The following is a 22,779-nucleotide window of genomic DNA, read 5'->3' as shown; positions in this document are numbered from 1 at the left end:
AAATTTTATTCGTTTATTAGCGATTTAACATAAGTGTTTTTTTTACAAAAGTTTGGCGATATAACGCCAAAGTATCGCGTTTATTCGAACCCACGAAAACTATCCCAGTGGGACTTTGTGTATGCTTGTACAATTATTTTGAATAAAAAGTTTTGCAACAAAATAGCTCTGCATAATTGCGCGAAAAGTTCCCACGAATAACTTGGTGTGATTTTCAGTGTCTTGTCAAGATATTTAAATGATTGCACGGTTTCATTAAACGTTTAAATTTATCTATGCACAGCATCCAAATTCAAGTTTAAAGAACCGACGTGTCGACCCGGGCTGGAATTATCTTCCGTCGCAGGTGATGGTTATGATAACAAGTCTCGAACAAACTTTGAAACATAAGTATAATTTAATCGGGATAAGTGTAGTCATTGACATTTGTTTTAATTTTAGAAATGTAAGATTAACAACATGAGCAAGGAAACCAAAATTAAAAGAATATTTTTAATTGATACAATAGAAAAATGGTCGAAATGTACTTCGTTTTATTCTATATTCAGTTTTCCATGAAAAAACTAGATAATTGAAAAATAACCTTAAATCACAGTCATTTTAAAAATGTATTCAAACGTATAGTTATTCATTAATTCTTATGCTACTGGTAAAGTCAAATTCTGCCTGGTTACTACACAAAATGTTAGGACTGATTGATCCATTGTATGTCGTTCTACGTCCCATTCAGTGGTTTTTCACCCATATAAAAACCTCACCATACACCGATGAAGGACTTCAGATTTTGACCTTTACTCAGCACTCAGTGAGGGAACTTAATCGTGCCAGAAAATACTGCGACACGGGGCTTCGATCGGTAAAGTCTCCTATGAAGGACCCGCATTTTTTACTTCAAAGTGAAGAGCGTACCAATTTTTCTCGACCTAGGTCAGTCGTAACCGAGATTCGAAGTCTACCGACTGAGCTACCATAACGGTGAAGATATAACTAGGTTAAAATGATTTATGATTCTTCACATCTATATTAAAAACTTTAAAGATTCGTTTCATGTTTAATTTTATATTAATTTATAAAAATGTTATCTTTTACAAAGCAATATGGCAGACTACACTGAAGCTAGCAGCTAATACATGTAACAGCAGCCATTACCCCCGTATAAGATAGCAGCCAATAAGGAAATTCTTCTAAGGACTGAGAGTAATCAGTTGTAATGCTGTTTTAATACTTTATTTTATATAATTAGTGGTTAAAAATTGGATAATTAATGTGAGTTAATTACAAAATATATATGACACTCGGAGGCAGTTACACTCACCTGTATAAGGAAAATTATTTGTTTTTAAACAGAAAAAAAGAAATAAATTACATCTTTACCCACTTTAACAAACATGCAGTAGGTTTACCCACAACTTAAATGTCGATTTCGCCGATATCAATAATATAATGTCGATATCGTAGGTATCGATCCTGATCAGTACTTTGAAATTACAAACACTGGATACAATGTCAAACTAGGTTACCGTTGAATATTATGGACTCGGCAATCATGATTATTTAGCAATCATGATTCGATATCAATACGGTATCGACAAAAGGAAAAACGTAATAATCAGGAAAGGTCATACTAATGAATACTGTACAAAAAAAATACAGCCAGAAGAGCGTTGTCGAACAAAAATTCGATATTCATGCAAGTACAATCTTCGTAAAGAACACGGTACAGCTTCAATACAAATTTGACCCTGTATTTTTCAAAAAATATGATGATCTTAGAAATTAAAATCCATCCTTTCTGTTTCAAAGGAATTCCACGCAGTAAGTATATACAGATTGTTTTTTTTCCTTAAAAGACCACCTGAATACTAATTGTGACGTCATTTACTAGAGCATTTTCCCGTATTTCCTTGCAGAAGACGAAAGGATTTTACACAACATATCTTAAAATTTAAGTGAGCGGCGGTTGCAGACACTGTTTCCATTAGGGAAATACTCCCTGAATTGAGTCATTTTGAGGCTTCTTCTGTTTAAAACTTAATAATGTCAAACTTTAAAGTTTATGACGTTATATTTCCAGAATGGTTTCATTGTTTATCAGATTCATATATTCAACTCGAAATGAAGCCAATTTCATATTTTTTGGCAAAACATTAAATGTTAAGGGCACAATAAAGCCTAAATTGTACCTTTTTTTTTAAGTATTAAAACAAAGACGTACTATATACACAATGACAAGAACTGTTCCGACAATGGCTATCGACATTACATGATAAACTTGATGTCAAAACTTGAAAAAAAAAAATGATAGCATTAAAGCATTTTGCAGACAGCAAATAGTACATGTAGCCTGAATATATGAACAGCCCCTTCCTTTTCTATGCAATGTAAAAATGTGACATTATTCGGGTGAGATAATTGTCCACGTCCAGCCTCAAAGACTCTTAAAACATGAAAAGGCATACTTTCTGTGATCCCTTACCATTGTCCGGTGTTGGTTTGCTATATTACTAGTAGGACTGCAGAGAAAAACCCTCTTGGTGTAACCCCTACTATTCCAAGTTAAAATGTGGGAAATGATAACTCTATACCCCCTCTCTCTCAGCCCGGTAGTGCTTTCATAAACACTTCAAATGTAATTTTCTTGAAAATGAACCTTAAAAAATAAGTTTCTCTCAGAATATTGGTTCTGTCCAGTCCTAAAGATCCTTTGAAAACTGAAAAGGTATACTTCTTTTGATCCCTTATCTTTCCTTGAGTTGGTTAGCTCTGGTGCTGAAAGTTTACCAAAAAAAAAATAAATACTTCAAAAAGCATCTCAACCAAAGCACGAGTCGATGGTACCCCTACAGTCATAATTTTAGATTGGGAAATGAAAGCCTGATTCGCCATCTACATTGCAAAACTAAGTGTATGAAGCATATACACTTTCATAAAAGGCTAATAATAACATATGTTTCACAGTGTATCAAAATTCGATGTAAATATAAACGACAAAATTTCACATAGCCAACCAAGCCTGGGAAAACCTTAGAAATGTGCATGCTCCTAAAGAATCCTCAACCTAACACCAGTGAAAGTTTCTTCTAGTAGCTTATTAAGATGGTCCACTAATGATGCACGAAAAAACCACCAACCACTCTAGGCATAACTTAGTGGTGACACTACAGTCCCACACTGAAGGCGGGAATTGATAGCCCTAAAACCCTCGACCTCGACCTTGTTATTGTTTGGTGGACACTTCAAAGATAAGGAATATAATAGTTGACCTTTAACCTGATTCTTAGTACTGTAAAATCACATATTTTCGAGGGGTCAAATTTTGGTTGCTTGAGGAATGTATTTTGGTTCATGTGGATTAAATTTCGTGGATGAATAACTGTTCAGTAGTAATATATGAAAAAAAATTGCATTTATTGTTGGACATAAATTCGTTGGTCTCTGCATACCTTGAAAACCGCGAAAAAACCATCAAGAAAATTAGTGATTTCACAGTATACAAAGTAAAGAAACAACACAGTTCAGGTTAGCTAACTGGCCCTCTTAAGTCCTCGGGACCCTTCAAAATGTTGCAAAGGGATACACCCCAGGGTCCTTAACATCCCCCCTCCCAGTGATAGTTTGTTCAAGTGGCCAAAAATGGAGGAAAAGTTAATGCTGGATATATGACCCTTGCACTTGGATCCACTTCCGAGTGGTTGTACCACTACAGCCATATTCTGATAAAGGGAAATGTTGCCCCAGGGCCCTTTTACCTTGCCCCAGTACAGACTTGATGGACACTTCAAAGATAAGGGGTATAATAGCTGACCTTTAACCGGAATCTTAATATACAATGTAAAAAAAAACAACAAGCTTCAGGTTAGCTGAAAGAGCTGAAAAGAGATTATCCCTGAAGAACTTAAAATATTCCTAGTGCGTGTTTGTTCAAGTGGTTAAAGATGGTGAAAGTAATTTTTTTTAATTTTTTCTGTTTTAAAAACGAATAAATTTTCTGCCTTTAAGTGTTTGATTTATTATGCAATTAAATGTCGCATTAATTCTCCAATTATAGACCATTTATAATCTTAAATAAAGTATAAAAACAGTATTGTGTCTGAGTACTCTAAGTCTTTGATGAATTTCCTTATTGGCTTTAAAAGCAGGAAGTGTGGCTAAGAGAGTTTATTATTTCGAGTCAGCTCAGTAGTTGAAGAAGTTTATATTATGTTGTAGCCCTGCAGAGATTTTACGTACTCGAAAGAATATGAGAAAGATTAATGTTTGATGATGGGTTTTCTAGCAAATATATTCAGCCTTGAAATTGAAAACTGCCCTGATTCGTGTAGATGTTCGTCATCGGATTTATGTCAGGGAATAGAGGTGTCCTGTTTTTAAAGGGGAATTACTACAATTCCAAACAAATATCCAGCGAATACATGTGAATTGTGAGTATTGGATGTATAATTATTTATTAGATGTATCCAGAAATAATTAAATAAACTCACCATATTGAACTAGATAAAATGTAAGAACAAGTGATAGGATTTTTATGCCACTTCTGACAGAACAATTCCAATAATTTAGGCTTAGTTAGGAAAATAAGTTATAAAATAAGTTACATAAAAAAACTATATACGTCCCCTTTCATTGTTTTTGTTTAAAAACTGAAAACTATGTACCGTGAAATAACTAATTTTCATGGAAGTTTAATTTTCATTGTTTTCGAGTTATGGAGAAACCCACGAATTTATGTCCATCACGAAATGTAAAAGTTTTTATGCATTACTACTAAACATTCTCCAACAACGACATTAAATCCCTACAAACCAATATTTTTTCTTCAAACCTCGAAAATTTGAGCCCATGACAATATGTGATATTACGGTATTTCCATAATTTACCTTTTCTCTTTACGTCTTAAGGATTTCCATCCCTAATGGGACCAAATTCCCTACCCTTAAATGTCCGTCAAGTACATAATACTCTGATATTATATTAAAGTATTTTATAGTGGAAAAGGATTGACCGCGAGAAAGTTTCAAAAATTTCATTAATTAAGCAGTAGTTAATTAACAAAGATTGCATTGAAGTCTATGGGGGAAAAGCTTTTTTTCAAAATAAAAATTCAAATACTTTGAATATCAATAAATCCTGCGGTGGAAAGATGCATCGAAACATTAAAAATAGAATGACAACTGGAAACAATTTTTTTACCGGCTAATTTTTTTTTAATTGATTTGTTTTTCATTAATTAAAGAAAGGGGAGATAACTCTTACCAAAATTCAAGGTCATAAATCAGGACACATCCCACTATACATATCAATAGCAATAAATGGGAAGTATGTCTAAATAAACTGAGTATACAATGCATACATATCTGTTATGTATTCAATTTCATTGAATTTGTTCCTATTAGGGATTGAATACCTTAAGTACTTTGGTTTTAATTTTATATGCTTGTTGTACTGTTTTATACGTATTGTACTATGGTGCAAAATTATTTTTTGTTTTTTGTTTTATTTGATAAGGATTTGAAATTATTGATGTACACGTATTGTAATTCCAATCGTTGATGCATCTATTTAAGAAAAAATATATATCATTTTTAGAATTTCATTGGGATATGACATGAAGTCGGTCATGTGATCCAATTCTATAACGACCGAAGGGCGTTATAGTAGACTTGGTCACATACAGACTTCATGTCATATCCAAATGAAACTCTAGAAAATGATATTTTATTTTTTATATTTAAATTTTTGTTTTTATTCACATTACAAAGACAAAATGCACAATTTACACTTTGTTATTAAAATGCAACCTAACGTATACGACGTCATATGACGTCACAGTCAAGATTTTCCAAATGTCTCGCGCGGTTTGCTTTTCATACGCAAGAAATTCTAATCAGTGACCGACTGCATGTCATTGAAAATTGAATTTCAAATTAATTAGCATTCTCATAAAAGGAAAGATACTGTCAAATGTTGATTTATATTTATTAATGTAATATGTTTACTTTTTCTTCCCATCAAATCACTTAGAAGTTTAAGCGGGACTGGCATATCCAGGATAGAGAAAGAAAGCTTTTCAAATCTGACTTATCTCCAGAGACTGTAAGTATAAACAAATAAAGATATAAAAATCATCAGTAAAAAATTAATTTAATAAAACATGCTTACATTTTTGAAAAAAAGAATTGCTATACAATGTGTATCATGATTTATGTATATTGCAAACTAGATATATTTCACTTCATTTGCTAATCTCCCCATCCCTAATAAAGATCTAACCCTGTCGCAAAATAAAAAGAAAAACTGATATTCAACGACTTATGAACTGTTAATGGCTTTCACGATCTTTAAGTGTCTCCTAAACTGCTTTATACAACATAAATGCTGCACACTTAAATTATTTTTCCTTAGTACTCCAGTACGATAAAAAGACTTATTTGTTACAGTTGACTAGAGCTTTCAACTTCCGCTAGGGTTCCCTGTTATGAACGATAACTCATCGCTGAAACTTGTTTAGAGCAGGTCCGAGGTATATAACCGTTGATACGCAAGGCAGTGTTTAGCATGTGTCTATTTGCTGTCAGTAGAATCCAGTGGTTTTATAATTTAGCACTAATGTTAAAATTATTTACTATACAAAGTAGTTGCGGACACCGTTTAATTACATACAAGTAGAATTTTTAATTAAAATTGAAAGTGAAAGCTACCCTCCTGCTTATTTCTAACCTGATTAAATTTTTGTACTCGGTCGTTCTTCTTCATGCTTAGTAACGTTAACACAAATAAGATTATACTAGTAGGTTGTTGCATTTTCTTGTAAAAAAAAAATATGTATATACTACTAATGCCCGCACCGAAAAAAAACAGCTATTGATGAGATGGCGGGACATGACAGGCAAAACCTATTACGCTACAAGGAGAAAGACAATAGCGGCCGGGTCCCTCTGGTAACCACATACCATCCCGTCCTTAAGAAGCTTAGCGGTATCCTTCAAAAGAACGTACCAATTCTCCATTCAAACAAACGAATGGCAGAAGTCTTTAAGGAACCCCCATTGGCTGCATACAGACGCCCAAGGAACCTAAAGGACATGGTAGTAAGAACCAGACTGGACAACCCATTACCTAACGGGGGCTTTAAAACTTGCTCTGACAGAAGATGTCTTCTTTGTAAGCACAACACTGACACAGACAGTTTTAACAGCCCTGTTACAGGCCGCAGCTACAAAATACTAGGGAATTTGTCCTGTCATACTGACAACTGCATTTATCTCATCAGTTGCAAAGTTTGCTCCAAACAGGAGATTAGTCCTAAAACATTTCAAAATTTATAATAGATAAGAATTCATATGTATAAATATCCCTGCTAAATCATTTTTCTTTGAGTATTTTTATCAAGTATAGTTACGCCATTTTGAGAGAATGAAACAATGTACGATTTACTGATTGTCGTAATTAATTAGCATAATTAATTCGTTCAATTATGTAAATCGCACTTCTCCCGAGTATACCCGATAGACCGGACGTATTTCATAGCGGTCCGGATTTCTTTCTTTGATAGTGTTCTTAAAAATTTCCAATTCAAAATGTAACTGAGTATGTAAATAAATATATATATATATATATATATATTGAAAGCACAAAGAAATTCACTTTTACATGGATACCCACTTCCGCCCCAGCCCGGGGTTGAACTCTCGACCTTCGGAATCTGTCTCCTAGCAGTGCAGGAACAGCGCGCTAGACCGCTCGGCTATCTAGGCAAGTCAAAAAACTTGCTTTCGATGCCGATGGAATTCTCGCGGCGCTGCCCTACACTACACAGTCATTGAGAATAGAAGTTATATACAGTTATTTTGACATTAGTTTTAACAGAGGATTGTTACCAATACATGTTGTAATGAAATTAATTATCATCTATAAAGCACATTTTACAACAACTCTTAAACTAACATAACTGCCCTATGGATAGCCGAGCGGTCTAGCGCGCTGTTCCTGCACTGCTAGGAGACAGATTCCGAAGGTCGAGAGTTCAACCCCGGGCTGGGGCGGAAGTGGGTATCCATGTAAAAGTGAATTTGTGCTTTCTATATTAATATTTCTTCACTTAGGGCACTTATGTTAGTTTAAGAGTTGTTGTAAAATGTGCTTTATATATATATATATATATATATATATATATATATATATATATATATATATATATATATATATATATATATATATATATATATATATATATATATATATATATATATATATAGGAACTGCATACACAAAAAGATGACATTATATTTTCTTCCTCATAACAATCGTCAAAGAGAGTTAAAAATATTACACATAATCTGTTCCCCATTTATCTGATCCTGTTATTTCAGATAGAGTGAAGACATTCTCCTTCTTTTGGTCTACACTTTTGTGTACAAAACAATGAAAGGAACCCTTCTGTGTACATAAGAATACTAATGCTTTAGTAGCCTATATGTCATTTCTATAAATGATAAATCATAAATCGGCACAGTTGGTCATTTTTCACACCTGAGTTACCTGTCCTTGAAACACAACATCGAAGTAGTCAACTACAAATAATTAAACTTTTTAATGATTTAATTAAAAGTATGCATAAGGTATTATCTTATCTGATAATTTCATGTACATATAAACCTATCTATGAAATGTTTTTTTTTACCATAATGATATGTGCAACTTGAAAAATTAGTTGAAAGGCCTAAGTTAACCACTGTAGAATGCTCCCCTTTTTTTTTTTGCAGTTGACCACTATTGAATACTTCTCTATTTTCTTTGCAGTTGACTACTACTGAATACTCTTTTAGCTGCTTTCTGTTGACCACTACTGAATACCGCTCTTTATATCACCCGCTTGAAAAGCGGGAGGGTATAAGGTAATCGGTATGTCCGTCCGTCCGTCCGTCTGTTACTCTTTGGGGTACCCATCTCTTATCCGCACACCCTCTCATACCACTGAGTGAAATTTGATGAAACTTTCACAGAATCTTTATTACATTTTGCCATTGTGCATCTACTATTTTACTTTTTAACCCGACTCATGTTTTGAGTTTTCCATAGCAAAATATGGACACTGCCATTACATTCGTATGGGAGGCGGGGGTATCATTCAGTGAGCTCTTTGCAGTTGACTACTGTTGAATACTCCTGAGGTGACTTTTCTCTGCAGTGGACACTGCTGAATACACTCGAGTTCCTATTTTCTTTGCAGTTGACTACTATTGAATACTTCTGTGCAGCTAACACTCTCCTCTTCTCTCTTTGCGATTGTCAGCTGTCAAATACTCCTCTCAACTCTCAATTTTCATTGCAGTTGCCTATTGTTGAACAATTCTATATTTACTGTGCAATGGACGACCCTTACAGATTAAATTTTTGCGAAAGCTAACAAGTGATATTTAAATGCCTTCCAAAAAGCAAAAGTTATCCTTATTTCCAGTCACCTGTGTCCGAGTTGTATGAAATTTCTTACTTTTCCGACTTGTCCAGTATTAACAAAAACCTAGATTAGGATTATGACGTTATTTTCCATTTTATCATAGATATAGATTTCCCTCAAGGAGGCGTAGTAGTGTATGCACATAACTTCGAGTAATGATGTGTAGTTCTCTCATTAAGATAATGATTGGTAGTGCAAAAGCTAATTCTTCTACGTGTAAAGTTTCCATTTTGAGCAGATAAATAATCAAATTTCTTAACATCATAAATCCATCGAATGAATACATGAAGGGTTTTCATTCTACTCTATATACATAAGGTTGGAAAAAATAAGAATAACTTATTAAATGTGCGTTAAAATGGTAGTTAAGTTCATAACTGCATAGAAACATGGAATAACTTATGTACGAGGGTTGTCCAAAAAGTTTGTGGACGATGACGTTTTTGTCAAAATAAATGGTTCTATATACATCTATTGTATATCAAAATATTTATTATGAAAATCAAGTCAGAATGGTTTAATTTTTATTTATGAAACTTAATATTTTTGTAAAAATCGGGGTCTTTAAAGATCGCAGATTGTGCGCACGGACCAGTCTGACGTTAAGCTAATTTCATTTTAAAAACGTCAACCATTTGGATTTAGACTTAACACATGTTTATGGACACACACTACAATTCATTTTTAAGGCGCAACGCACGTCGAACTGCTGGCAATAATCTTTAAGTATATATTATAATTTATTTAATTTTTAAAATTCAAAACAATGCACAAAAATTTACGATCGACATCTAAATAAATAGTTTGTATACATGTGCACAAACTGCACAGCCCAGTCGGACGCTGCGCTAGATTTATAGGAACGTCATGAATAGAAATCTCCATTTTCAGTAAATTACATGTGTTTTTTAAATTCTTGTAGTGTCTTCGAATTTGTACACATCGTTGAAAAATCGTATATACCAATCTGCAATTGATACACTAAGTATAATTCAATAATTTTGAGTTGTTTTAACAAATATTTTGTCTTTTACGTCGTTTCAACCGTATAAAAACTTTTTTTTTTTACCGGACGCTGACCCGTGCGAACGGCCTACGTCGCTTTTTTTGTCGAGATTTGACACATATTTGTTAGGTTTTTTTTAGTATTTGTACTGTCTATATAGTAAGCGATACTTAAGAAATCATAATATGGTTATAACCTTTTTATTTGTGTTACATAAAATTTGTATAAATTTTTGACTTGTCTTATATAGAAAATAATCATTTTAACACTTTAAATCAGAGTTTATGCCGTTTTAACCTTGGTCCGTGCGCACTATCCGCGACCTTTAAAGAACCCGATTTTCACAAAAATAATACGTTCCATCAATAAAAATTAAATCATTTGTTTTTTCGTAAGAAATATTTTAATATACAACATATTTATATAGAACCATTTATTTTCAAATTGTCCACGAACTTTTTGGACAACCCTCGTGCAGATTTGACATTTTGTCAAGGGACAGCAGGTTGATCAAATAAAACTTGATTGATTTCTAGAGGTTGAATGCTCCATTATTTGACAATAAATTATGTTGCAGCAACTTTTGCAAAATGTCGTCTTTAAATTCTTTTAAACACTTCAATCTAATACTTGTAGCAGCTGCTGATTATAGACTACCCAAGAGCGGCAGTGTCAGTCATTGAAATAAAAGTCTAGTACGATGCATTTAATTTGCATGAAAAAAGTTCGTTGTTTCTAGATTTATTTCCCATGTTTCCGAACTACCAACACAAAGTATAGCATAATTTTTGCTTTTTCCAAAACAAAACATTTCTCATAACCGTTGTAAATATCCTTTCCAGGCCTGGACTGTCACAGTTGCTCAGTCGGTAGAGCGCTCGCTCGGAAGGTTGTGAGTTCGCACCTTGGCTGCTACTGACCAAAGTCGACAAATTGGGTAGCAACTGTTCCTTCGCCATGCGCTCCGTACCTTGTAGTGAATTTTGCGGGCCCTTCGGATGAGACATGGGCATTAAATAAACTAACCAAGTGTATAGTTATGTAGAAAAAGGCTGCATCTTTCAAAATTGCGAATTTCATGGCCCCAGGGTCAGGGGATCTGGTGCTAGGGCGGAGCTATATAGATTATATAGTGAAAATGAATTATTTCTTTGAAAATATGAATTCTTTTCTGTGCCTGGGTATTAAACCAATGAACTATGTACATAGTTATGAGGAGGAAGGATGCTGCTTTGAGATTTGTGAATTTCATGGCCCCAGGGTCAGGGCTTCTTGTGATAGGGCTGGCCTCTAATGTTTATATAATGAAAATGCATGAATAATTTGAGAATTTTCTTTGCTCCTGAGTATTATGCCAGAACTAAGTACATATTTATAATGAAGAAAGCAGCCTCTTCCAAAATGGTTAATTTCCAGGCCCCAAGCTAGGTCAGAGGTATTTGGAAGGGGGGGGGGGTACATAATCTGTATATCAATTAATGCTTTGAAATCTATACTTTGATATTAATCAACAATTAATGATGAAATGAATTTAATGATAAATTTTCCAAAATTTTGAAATATGTGCCCCAGGGTCAGTGGTTCCTGTGGGTTGGGTGCACAAGTGTTTACAAAATAGAAATACATTTTCTGTTTGTATCCTTGATCTACCTCTGGGTATTAAGTAACCAAAGTAAGCATGTTAATTATATAATTATGATAAGCAGTGATGCCTCTTTCAAAATTTTCATGACCTCTGGTTTAAAACACGAATCAAATTCAATTGTTGGAAAGTTGCTACGGGATACTCAGGTGACCTATAAGGCCTATGGGTCTCTTGTCTGAATATATAAGTAAATTTTAATTACTCTGCTAAAATTCAGAAAAATGTCATTACTTTCAAGGAATTCTATTGCTTTAAAAAAAATAAACACCCCTCAAAAAAAAATTATGGGTGCAGAAAGGTCAAATAATTGGCAATAAGAAGTATTCTGCAACTATTTTTGTTGTTGAAATTTTTAATGTGACTAATTAAGATGAAAAAAGACTGGTTGATCCAATAATTCATTTAGATAAAGAATATTTAGGGAAAGGAAACAAATTGAATTACGTAATTACAATACAAAAAAAGTCATATTAATTGCTCCGTGGTGCTTAAAGACCCATTTCATGTACTGATGTTTTTCTTAAGCTTTGTAAGTAGATTCTATAAATATACTAGACAAAAATTCCTCAATACTTTTGATGAACCAAGCTCCTTAAATCCTGATGATGTTTCTATGTAAATTACATGCATATTCTTGACTGGGTTGTAAAAGAACATACAATCAATCAATCCAAGGCCTGAAATTGAGATCATTAAAAAAACTTTGTCTATTCAGATATCAGCTCAGAATAGCCGAAAGAGATTTTTAAAAAAACTCTAAGACTTTTAAAATTCAGATCTACTTTATGCAATTGATTTAAACAATTGGAAAATTAATTCGATCCATTTTTAGCGCAGTACATCTATTTTTCGGTCGGTGGCAATCTCAATATAGTAATATCGCTCTCTGGACGTTCAATCCGTGCAGTTATTCTCAAACAAGCGAACTACAAATCTGTACTTCATTCAGTATTATATTTTAACATGTACCTATATGAATATTTCCTTGTGAATAAAGAAAAAAATATTGTTAACTGGCGAGATCAATGCACTTTTTTAAATCAGCGCTTGGAAACCTTTATACTAAATGTAAAAAAAATGTTTAAAATTTAGGTAAAAAAATGGTTAAATAAGTTTTAAAAGTTCTCATAAGTTTCGATGTAAACTGTTGATTTTGTCCTTTTCTTCACGTAGTGGATTGGCGGGAAATAAAGTATCCTCAAATAACAATCGAGCATTTATTAAATCAACGATGTTAGAGTACATGTAGGTAGAGCTTATGTTTTATTGACACAAGTAAAGACGTCCTTTTAAGAAAATACCGATACAGAAATTTTTTAATGCAGATGAATAAAAAGAAAAACTGCTCAATTATATACGTATAATTATACATTCCAACATTTCAGTTCTTTGGTGAACAACGATCTTGCCTTTATTGACCAAAAAACTTTCTCTGGATTACGAAACCTGAGGTTTCTGTAAGTCTTTTTTTTTTTTTGCAATTTTTGCTTAATATTTACATTTTAAAAAGCTATAATAACAATCAAACACTCAACGGTCCAGTCTTCATAAACAAATCTTCATAAATAAATCATCTTGAAATGGGTGGCCAAAGGGCTTATCTTATCATAATTTACTGCAAAAATTACAGCTCAATAGCGACTGATACGCTGGTAAAAAAAATGTGTAAAATCATCTACACTGACAAACCTTTGTTTGCCTTATATGGTTATTGTTATTAATGCGCACAGAGGATCCTACCGCGAGCAACTGACTAATTGTTGATTGAATACGTTTACGCCAAATACATGTTTACATGTAACTTCGAACACGTGGTTCAGGTCAATCTATGATCATGTCAATGGAGTGCAAAATAAAACAAAAATGTTCTTATGAACAAAATGCAAACATTAGAAACTATCAAAGATATCACGGGGCCATAGGCGATTTTAATTTGTTGTTAACTAGAGAAAAATATATTTTATAAAATGTATACGTAGTTAGTGTCAAGTTCAAACACGACCACTTCAATGGTAAGGAAAACGTGCAACTTCTCGTATGCATTTAAATGGACAAAACATTTTTTACATTACTATACTCGTGATCACGTGTGTTGGCCATGGACTCTACCTAAAACTTGTATTCACCCATAGTACAATAAAGGAATTTATCAAGCGTAAAATTCCTGTAGTATTCGTAGTAACCCATAATGCAATTCTCATTCAGCTGATTTTGTCAGTCAAAGTCACATTGGTGCCTCATTTGCTAATCTGATGCCAAAAAATAAAGTCCGGGTTCCCATGCAAAATATTTGTCCAAACAGAAATTTTAATTCATTACCGCAGAAAATCTGTATCATAGAGAATACTTATGATTTAAACTTGAATGAATTCAAGAGAGATCTATTTAAGTACATTTCTACAGAATGATATTATAGGATGGTGAAAACTAAAACGCAACATAACTAAATTTCTGTTTACCATGTCTCCACGTGCTAGTCACTTCCTAGCCACATTTCCGTGAACAATTTACCCTATCTCGCTGAAGTCTCGCTAACTCTCACCAGAGCCACTGTCAGAGCTACTCTGAACTCATCGGGTTTTATAATTTGCAGAACAACGAAAAAGAAAAGGTTCCGAACACATTAGTAGGGGGTGAATAGGGTATACCCGTCGCATTTGTTACGCCCGACTGCTTTATTGTCACGGGTATCGGCGTGGAATGGCGATCCGTGTTCGCGATGGTTATTTTGCATAACCTTTGTTGACATTTTATTGCAGTTACATTTATCTTTGCTTTTTATATACTGCACTGACCTGTAAAACTATAATTGTAAATTTATTTGGTATCTTACTTACATCAGACGAGATATTACGTTATTATTCTCGCTACCGAGTGCTGTATAGCATACGTCCGTCCACACCGGTGTTGACTGATTACACTGAACATTGACTAAGTCCTGGCCTTTATATAGGGTCTGCATAGTAGCAAGACTCCGGAACAATAATGGTGTACACATTCCTTTTACGAATCGTGTTCAGCTTTAAATTGTATTTTAGACGAACTATGATTTTATTCTACTAGTTGTTATCCACCTTAAACTAATAGCTCCACTTTTAAGGGGGAAATTCTTCAAAATCAAATGATAGTTTTAAATATTTTTTATAAATCCAAAAGGACCTTTACGAAAAGTTGAAATATCAAAATTCAAGCAAAATTAACAACATATAAACTTACAATTTCAACTTTATGTACAATCATTCTAAGGATACATGTACATTAAAGCCCAGCCTTTTTGATAAAATTGACAGCTGCTTTTCAAAAAATAAATTGAACTTGCATGTAAATTTACTTATCTTGGCATTGGTCATTTCAAAAATTATGTTGTTAAAAAGCATTTAAGAAGTTTTTTTTTTTTAAAAAAAGCTCGAGTTTCTGATTGGCAGTATATGTGCGGTTTTTGGTGTCCAAAACCTTATTTGTGAATAAGAAAAAAATACTTGCTGCGCAGCATTCAACTCTACATTAGGATGTATTTTAATCACGTTTTTTCAATTAACAAACGAATTGCGTTCTTATGTCAATACGATGTATCCCCGTGATCTTAAAATAAAAAAATACCACAGAGTCTGACACATATCAGGGTTCTCCATGAGCTGATTTACTGTGCTGCTCCCGACGCAATAAAATTTTCTCCAACACAGTAATGATTCAAATTTTACGCATGCGACATAATAAAGAATTGGCCGACACGTTATAATTTTTGTTATAATTATAAAAACCAAACATACAATTCTCTGTAACTGAAAGTTTAAACAAACAACTCTACCAAAAGGTAGTGCCCTTAATTAGGGCTTCAATTTGCATAATCAATTATCTCCTTCACCCTCGTCAGACTTTACGCATGAAGGAACAGAGATAAATAATTTTTTCACACTTCCATGTGACGGGTAAATGGTAGTTGCATTAAAAATTTTATATTTATTTTTTAAAAAGTATTTAAATAAGTCTTTTCTATAGAGCCACGACTCTAGAATTCTGTTGGCACCGTAAGTCAAACATACATCAAACATAGTAACGAAATCATTTAATTGATGTCAATAAATTGTTATAAATTGTTTTTGTAATTCGGTAATTTGATAAAAAAAAATGACAAAAAATCACCATGACGGCAAACTTTGTTTAAAAAATAAGTAGTGCGACTGTATCGACCAGAATTTCCTCTGCTTTTCAGAACATGTGTTTTTTTTTCTTTTATCAATATGTACGACCATACACTTTATGTAACGAATAAGTGATTTTTAAGAAAGTGTGTGCATGTATTCTTTTGTAATTACATAGTAATTCTAATGCAAATTTGATAGCAAAAATACCGCGAAATTTTATTGCTTCGCGTAAAATCTGCAAAACAGTAAAACTTCAAACGATGGAGAACCCTGACATTTGTCTCATATTTTGATATTTAAAGTTAATCCTGAAATAACAGTCAAGATTTATGATAAATGTGATGACTTTGAACATTTCAATAGTCAACATCTTACCTACGCAGAAATATACATTCATTACCTCATACGAGGTATTATTTCCCCTAGTTGAATCGATTTGCGAGAACATTCTTTACGTATAAAGAATTTCCAAAGCGAGGTAAATGATTGACAAACAAGATGCTGTAACAAGAATATCAGCGGTGTTTAAATACATGAAATAATGTCATAACAATTATTAGTATGAAAAACGTTATTCATCATTTGATTAAATGATATATTGTATTTGCTCATTAGGTTATTGTATCGACCATAGAATTTTAAAAAATGACGACTTTAAATGAAATATTAGATATTCTTGTTTCACCAACTCGTTTGTCTTCAAAAGTTAAAAGCATTTTACGGATTTAAGGACGCAGCATTAACTTAATTATTTACTTAATGGTTTAATCATAGGCTGTTAGCAAAAGGATTTCAATATATACTTTTATACACTTTCTTTTCAATTCTTTTTAAATGAAACAAAATTACATCGACGTAACTCATGTACTGTTTTATAGCGATATATCTATTTTCATCACATGCATACGGAAGCCCGTTAAGGCCAGTTCAGAAAGAGAGAAATATTTTTTATTGCGTTTAATCACAACTAATTAGGAATGTTTCAGTGGTATTAATAGACATCTCAGTTTGGTAGAACACATCGGCCAATCTGTTTTCATTTGATTTATTTTTGATTTCATTTGATTCCATCTGAAAAATTCTCGTGTTCTCGTGTTTATGTATGTGATCAAAGGAAAGGTTGTGAATATACATTATTATACATAATATGTACATGTACATTTACATAAGTCAAAACATTTTATCAGATTTTTCCTTAGGCCTTTATACAGGTACAGGGTTTAAACCTTGTGACCAACGTGGAGTGATAGTTTTTCAATCATTATTTCTTTTCCGGTCTTTTATTTCGAAAATCCTTTAAAATTGTTTGCATAGTTTTAAAGTTTAAAATTAGAGAAAACAATATAGGAAATGTCATTTGTGTTTGTAAGCAATTGACCAAACTTTAACAGGAATATAGATATCTATACATGCTGAAGCTTTGTTTCTTTCTTAGGTTTTCTTTGTTTTAACAGAAAGACAATTCTTTCTTCAGACCTCTTTAAACCCATACCAATGATTTAACCATTCAAAAAATGCTTGTTCAGAAGAATCTGCTTCTATAAAGCTTAACAATACACAATTCTCCTCATAGGTTACTATATATCAGCGTGGGTCCATTGCACTCTTCAAAGATCAATAGAAATGATTGCTTTCAGTCTAATTAATATTAGATCCTTTACGCTCCTTGTATTTTGTTATGTCGCTGTAAGGCGACATAACAAAATACAAGGAGCGTAAAGGATCTAATTTAATTAGATTGGATTGCTTTTAAATACAAAGATTATTGCGTTTTTTGCGATTAAACGCAAAGTGCTTTGCGTTTAAACGCAATGATTATTGCGATTAAACGCAATGTTTTGCGTTTAAACGCAATAATTATTGCGATTAAACGCAATAAAAAATATTTCTTTCTCTGAACTGGCCTCAAAGGGCTTCCGTACATGTAATGCTTGCTGAGATTTATTTTGGCTGTTGAACAAATGAATAACGAAAATTTGTGGGTTGACATTCATTTTTAGAATTATTATGAATTATAACAATAAATATGTACCAGTTTTCCGTATGATTTATAGAATACATTTTTTCTTAAAAATACACATTTATTTAATTTTGTAGGGAAGTGCGTCAAAATCCATTTCACTGTGATTGTTTACTGGAAGGCTTTGTACAATTTATTCAAAAATTTCAACTAAATAATTCCATGGACACACCAAAATGTGCCACGCCAATTAAACGAAAAGGGATGAGGTTAAAAGACATTTCTCCAACAGTTTTGTCCTGTGAAAAATCAAGTATGACTGGTTCTATCTATTATCTCTTGCGGTTAATATCTATGTTTTCATGCAGAATGAAATTTAAAGCGTTTATTATGTTCCCCAAACGAAGTTGGGGAACATATTGTTTTTACTCTGTTTCTTATTATTATTATTATGTCTTTCCACCTTTCTGTGGAAAGACCTATTGATTTCCTTCTGTTTCTTCTTTTCCTTTTTTATTATTTTTCCGCCGTGTGAATTTTTGTTTCAAGATTTATCGAAAAGATTTATAGTCTATAAGAATGTACTCCGTAAAAGATGTTTGCAGTTGACCCTGCGTAAATGAACCTTGACCGCTTTCGAAGTTATTGCCCCTTTCACAAGAAATACTTGTTATCGCTACTCCTCAGAAACCTTAAACTGCAGAGGTATGAACCTTTACGAATGTCTTCGACTAATTATGGGGAATCTTCAATCTATTCATTGCGAAAGTATTCGGTGACCCCTTCAATGAGTTATTGCCCCTGAAACTTTTTGAATTTTAGAAATGATTAAAAAATTTCAAAAAAAGAAGTCATAGAGACATGGGACCAACTGCATAAGATTCATTGACCTTTGACCTTAAAATTCATGTAAAGGTCAAAGGTCAAGGTCATTCCAAAAATGAGAAAATTAGCTTTTTTTTGTATCTCTTTTGTCTTTCAACATATACTTAATGTCAATGCATCATTAATATGTACTCTTAAAACTGTTTCAAAGATTTCATTCTTGTCCCCTAAGATAAAACCTTTTCAAAGTTATTGCCCCTTGTGCAAAAAACCTTGTTATCGCTACTCCTCCGAAACTGTAGACCCTAGCTACACCAAACCTTCACTAATATCTTAAGGGTCTTTAGGCCGAACTTCACTGTATAAGTGCAAAGAATCTGATGACCCCTTATATAAGTTATTGCCCTTTAACTTCTTTATACTTACTGTTAAACCTTGTATCTTGAAAACTATAAATGGTAGAAGCATGGGGTCAATTGCATTGTGACCCTTGACCTTTGACCTTGAATATTTTGTCAAAATCAAAAGTCAAGGTCATTCCAAAAATTAGAAATTAAGCTCTTTTTATATCTCTTTTGTCTTTTAACATATGCAAACAGTATCTGCATCATTAATATGTACTCTTAAAACTCTTTCAAAGATTTCATTTTTGTTCCCCAAGATTGACCCTATTAAAAGTTATTGCCCCTTATGCAAAAAACATTGTTTTCGCTACAACTTCAAAACTGTAGACCGTGGAGGCATGAACTCTTCACTAATGTCTTAAGGGTCTTTAGGCACACCTTCATTGTATAAGTACTAAAGGATTTAATGACCCTTTATATGAGTTTTTGCCCTTTAACTTCTTTGCACTTAATATTTAAACTTATAACTATAGAACTAAAAGTCGTAGAGGCATGGGGTCAATTGCAATGTGACCCTTGACCTTTGACCTTGAAGATCTGATCAAGGTCAAAGGTCAAGGTCATTTCAACTTTTTTTTTTTTGAATTTTCATTTTCTTTTTTTAAGCCATTTCCCTTAAAATTAAATTAGAGAGTAAAATATAAAACTATAAGAAATTTTAAAAGGTGGAAAGACCTCTTATTGTTCGGTGAACAATAAGTCCCCTAGTTTTTCTTCTTCTTCTTCTTCCTGGGTACTTTTTTGTCCAGTAGTGATCTTGTAAACTACACATCCGACTTAGGTAAAACCTTTTTAGGGTCAGTAGGCATGTTACGTAGATTTGCGGAACGAAGGTCACTTTGCGCGCACGTGCTTGCAAGAGCGTGCACGTGCAACACGTGAAATGACCGATTTAAACGATATAGGCGTAACTTTTTACCTTTTTGATGAAATGCTTTGAAACTCATAATGTAAGGATATATTAGTAGCATAGACAATATGACATGGTCAAAATAGCAAGATCTCACGCGCATGCACGTGCGCTTCGCTCTGATTGGCTGAAACTAAAGTCTCAATATCTTTCTTGTTTTTTGACAAAATCCTTTGAAATTTTGAACATAGCCATGCAGTAGGATATCCTACAACATGATATATAGCAATTATCATGAAAACACGTGCATGCACGTGCGCTGCAATCTGATTGGCTGAAACTTTAAACAGCTATTACTCCCTTGGTTTTCAACCAAACAGGTTGGGATTTGGAACATAGATATATATAATGGACTTCTACAAGAAGGTTTGGTCACCATGCACATGCATACACGTGCAAGTACGTGCACTGCAATCTGATTGGCTGAAACTTTAAACAGCTATCACTCCCTTGGTTTTCAACCAAACGGGGTGGGATTTAGAACATAGATAGATGTAATGGACTTTTACAAGAAGGTATGGTCACCATGCTCATGTATGCCCGTGCGTGCACATGAAATGGGTAAAATCAAAAATACACTTGAATGAGCGGTTTTTATTTATACTTTTGGATTAAATACTTTAATATTTAGCATATTAAAATATATAGATTGTGTAGACAATATGATATGGTCATTACGCACACGCATTCACATGCGCAAGTGTGCAATGATAAAATTTAAATGAACATGGTACACTTCTGGGTAAACGTTGTTAAAGTCTCAAATGCATAAAGTTTGTCTTATTTAATTACGCTTACAGGGAATATGACTATAAAAGGGAGTTGGGGAGCGTTTGGGGAACATCTGTAACGGTCCCCGTTACAATTAGCACTAGTTTACATTGTTAAATATTATTTCAATTTTCATCATTTTGATTAAAAACGCTTAAAAAATTAATGACTCTTATCAATTAACCCCAAATTTTGAAAAATGGTATTATATTCAAACATATTTACCTAACATTTTTATGTAAAATATGTTGAAAAGTTTATCGTTAACCTAGAAATATTATGTAATTATTGTAAACCTGTCTGTTTGATTTTAAAGCCGGGTGTCATTGAAATGTTTAATTTTGTACTGGTTTAATAGAAGTAAGGTTTATTTAAAAACTCAAATTCCTTAATGAATTCCAGCTTATATAAAGACTAAAGACCACCATTCACATTTCATATTCAAGGCTCTATCAACTGTACAAATTATAGCAGTGAATGTTCCTACTGAAAATCTCGTGTGTGGTTTTATTAGGCTTTTGATTTTAAATTTAGATGAAATGAAGATTGTTAGACCATGTTCATACATTTTATATTCAGTCAGATCCATGGTTCCGCTTGATTACTACTACTGATGGGAAAATCTCTGATTAAAACATCCGAGAAACAATAGTAAAAATCATACAAAGTACATGTAGATAGAATTTTTATAAAAAGAAACATATAAACAAAATCATTTCTTTCGACTTCCTTCCCAAAATCTTTTGGTTTATATTCTGTGTTCTATCAATTATGAATATGTAATTTTCATATTTTACTACACTCAATTGTTGAAATAAACAGTTTATAATTTTTTTTTTCGGGAAAATAAACATGCAGATATCCATTTTCTTAAAATAACAGTTCCAATCTCTTTTTCCCATTTCTATACAGTAAAGTGTAATTGTATTCATTGCAAACGATCGACTTGAAAAAAAATACAGACAAGTCTTAAGTTTTTAAAAAGTGGGTCAAACTCTAAGGTGAAGGTCAAGAAGTCAAAAATAGTTGATCGTATTGAAAGGTCTTGTCACACGAAATGCACATGTAAACTATGACAGCCCCAGCACCAAATGTTTAATAGTACTGACTATTTGACTATATGACAAGGTTAAAATGTGCTATTCTTTTCTTAAAAATGGGTTAAACGCCAAGTTCAAGGTCTAGAGGTTCGACCTTGATGGTACCTAAAGAAAAGTTTTGCAACAAGGAAAACATCTATAAAATTTTACACCATAACCCCTACAACTCAAAAGGTATGAGCATGGTTAAAGTTTTTGCATACAAACAGACTGACAGACGGACAAGGTAAAAACTATATATCCCCGAATCTTCTTTTACAGGGCATAAAAATTACGATAATTTTAGGAATATTGAATGCATCATTGAGTTGTGGTCAACACCAGAAATTATTATAAACAAGCATTTTAAGAGTATTGCAAGTCGACCTTGCAAGGCAGTGTTACGTTTTGAACGCATTAAATGTTTTGGGAAGCCATAACATAGCTGCATATGATTTGTCAACATAAAACTATCCTGCAAGTTTCAGATCAAAAATGTTTAACATGACAATCTCATTTGGAATATTAATTTATAGCATCACAAATTCGATCGTGAACCCAATTATATAACAAATTA

The 22,779-nt window shown here is 33.0% G+C and overlaps 1 protein-coding gene across 1 annotated transcript; it reads left to right on the top strand.

Moving 5' to 3' along the window:
- The first annotated feature begins 682 nt into the window (after positions 1-682).
- On the top strand, positions 683-21,724 carry LOC134265037 (leucine-rich repeat-containing protein 17-like). The gene is made up of 5 exons (XM_062747284.1): positions 683-927; positions 6,022-6,093; positions 13,494-13,565; positions 18,351-18,557; positions 21,703-21,724. Exons 1-5 carry the CDS (start codon positions 683-685, stop codon positions 21,722-21,724), a joined length of 618 nt encoding a protein of 205 aa, XP_062603268.1.
- Positions 21,725-22,779: the final 1,055 nt, after the last annotated feature.

This window comes from Saccostrea cucullata, unplaced genomic scaffold (genome assembly GCF_032062105.1).
Source record: "Saccostrea cucullata isolate Sc308-1 unplaced genomic scaffold, CSIRO_AGI_Scuc_v1 ctg1403, whole genome shotgun sequence".
NCBI classification, from domain to species: domain Eukaryota; kingdom Metazoa; phylum Mollusca; class Bivalvia; order Ostreida; family Ostreidae; genus Saccostrea; species Saccostrea cuccullata.
The sequence above is the reverse complement of the archived record's forward strand: the minus strand, read 5'-3'. Positions and strand labels throughout refer to the sequence as shown.

Excerpts from the sequence above, each read along its gene's own strand:
- LOC134265037 (XM_062747284.1), top strand. The coding sequence starts at position 683 with ATGTTAGGACTGATTGATCCATTGTATGTCGTTCTACGTCCCATTCAG. Across the intron at positions 928-6,021 it reads ACCAATTTTTCTCGACCTAG|AAGTTTAAGCGGGACTGGCA; the intron begins GTCAGTCGTAAC and ends CAAATCACTTAG. Across the intron at positions 6,094-13,493 it reads CTGACTTATCTCCAGAGACT|TTCTTTGGTGAACAACGATC; the intron begins GTAAGTATAAAC and ends CCAACATTTCAG.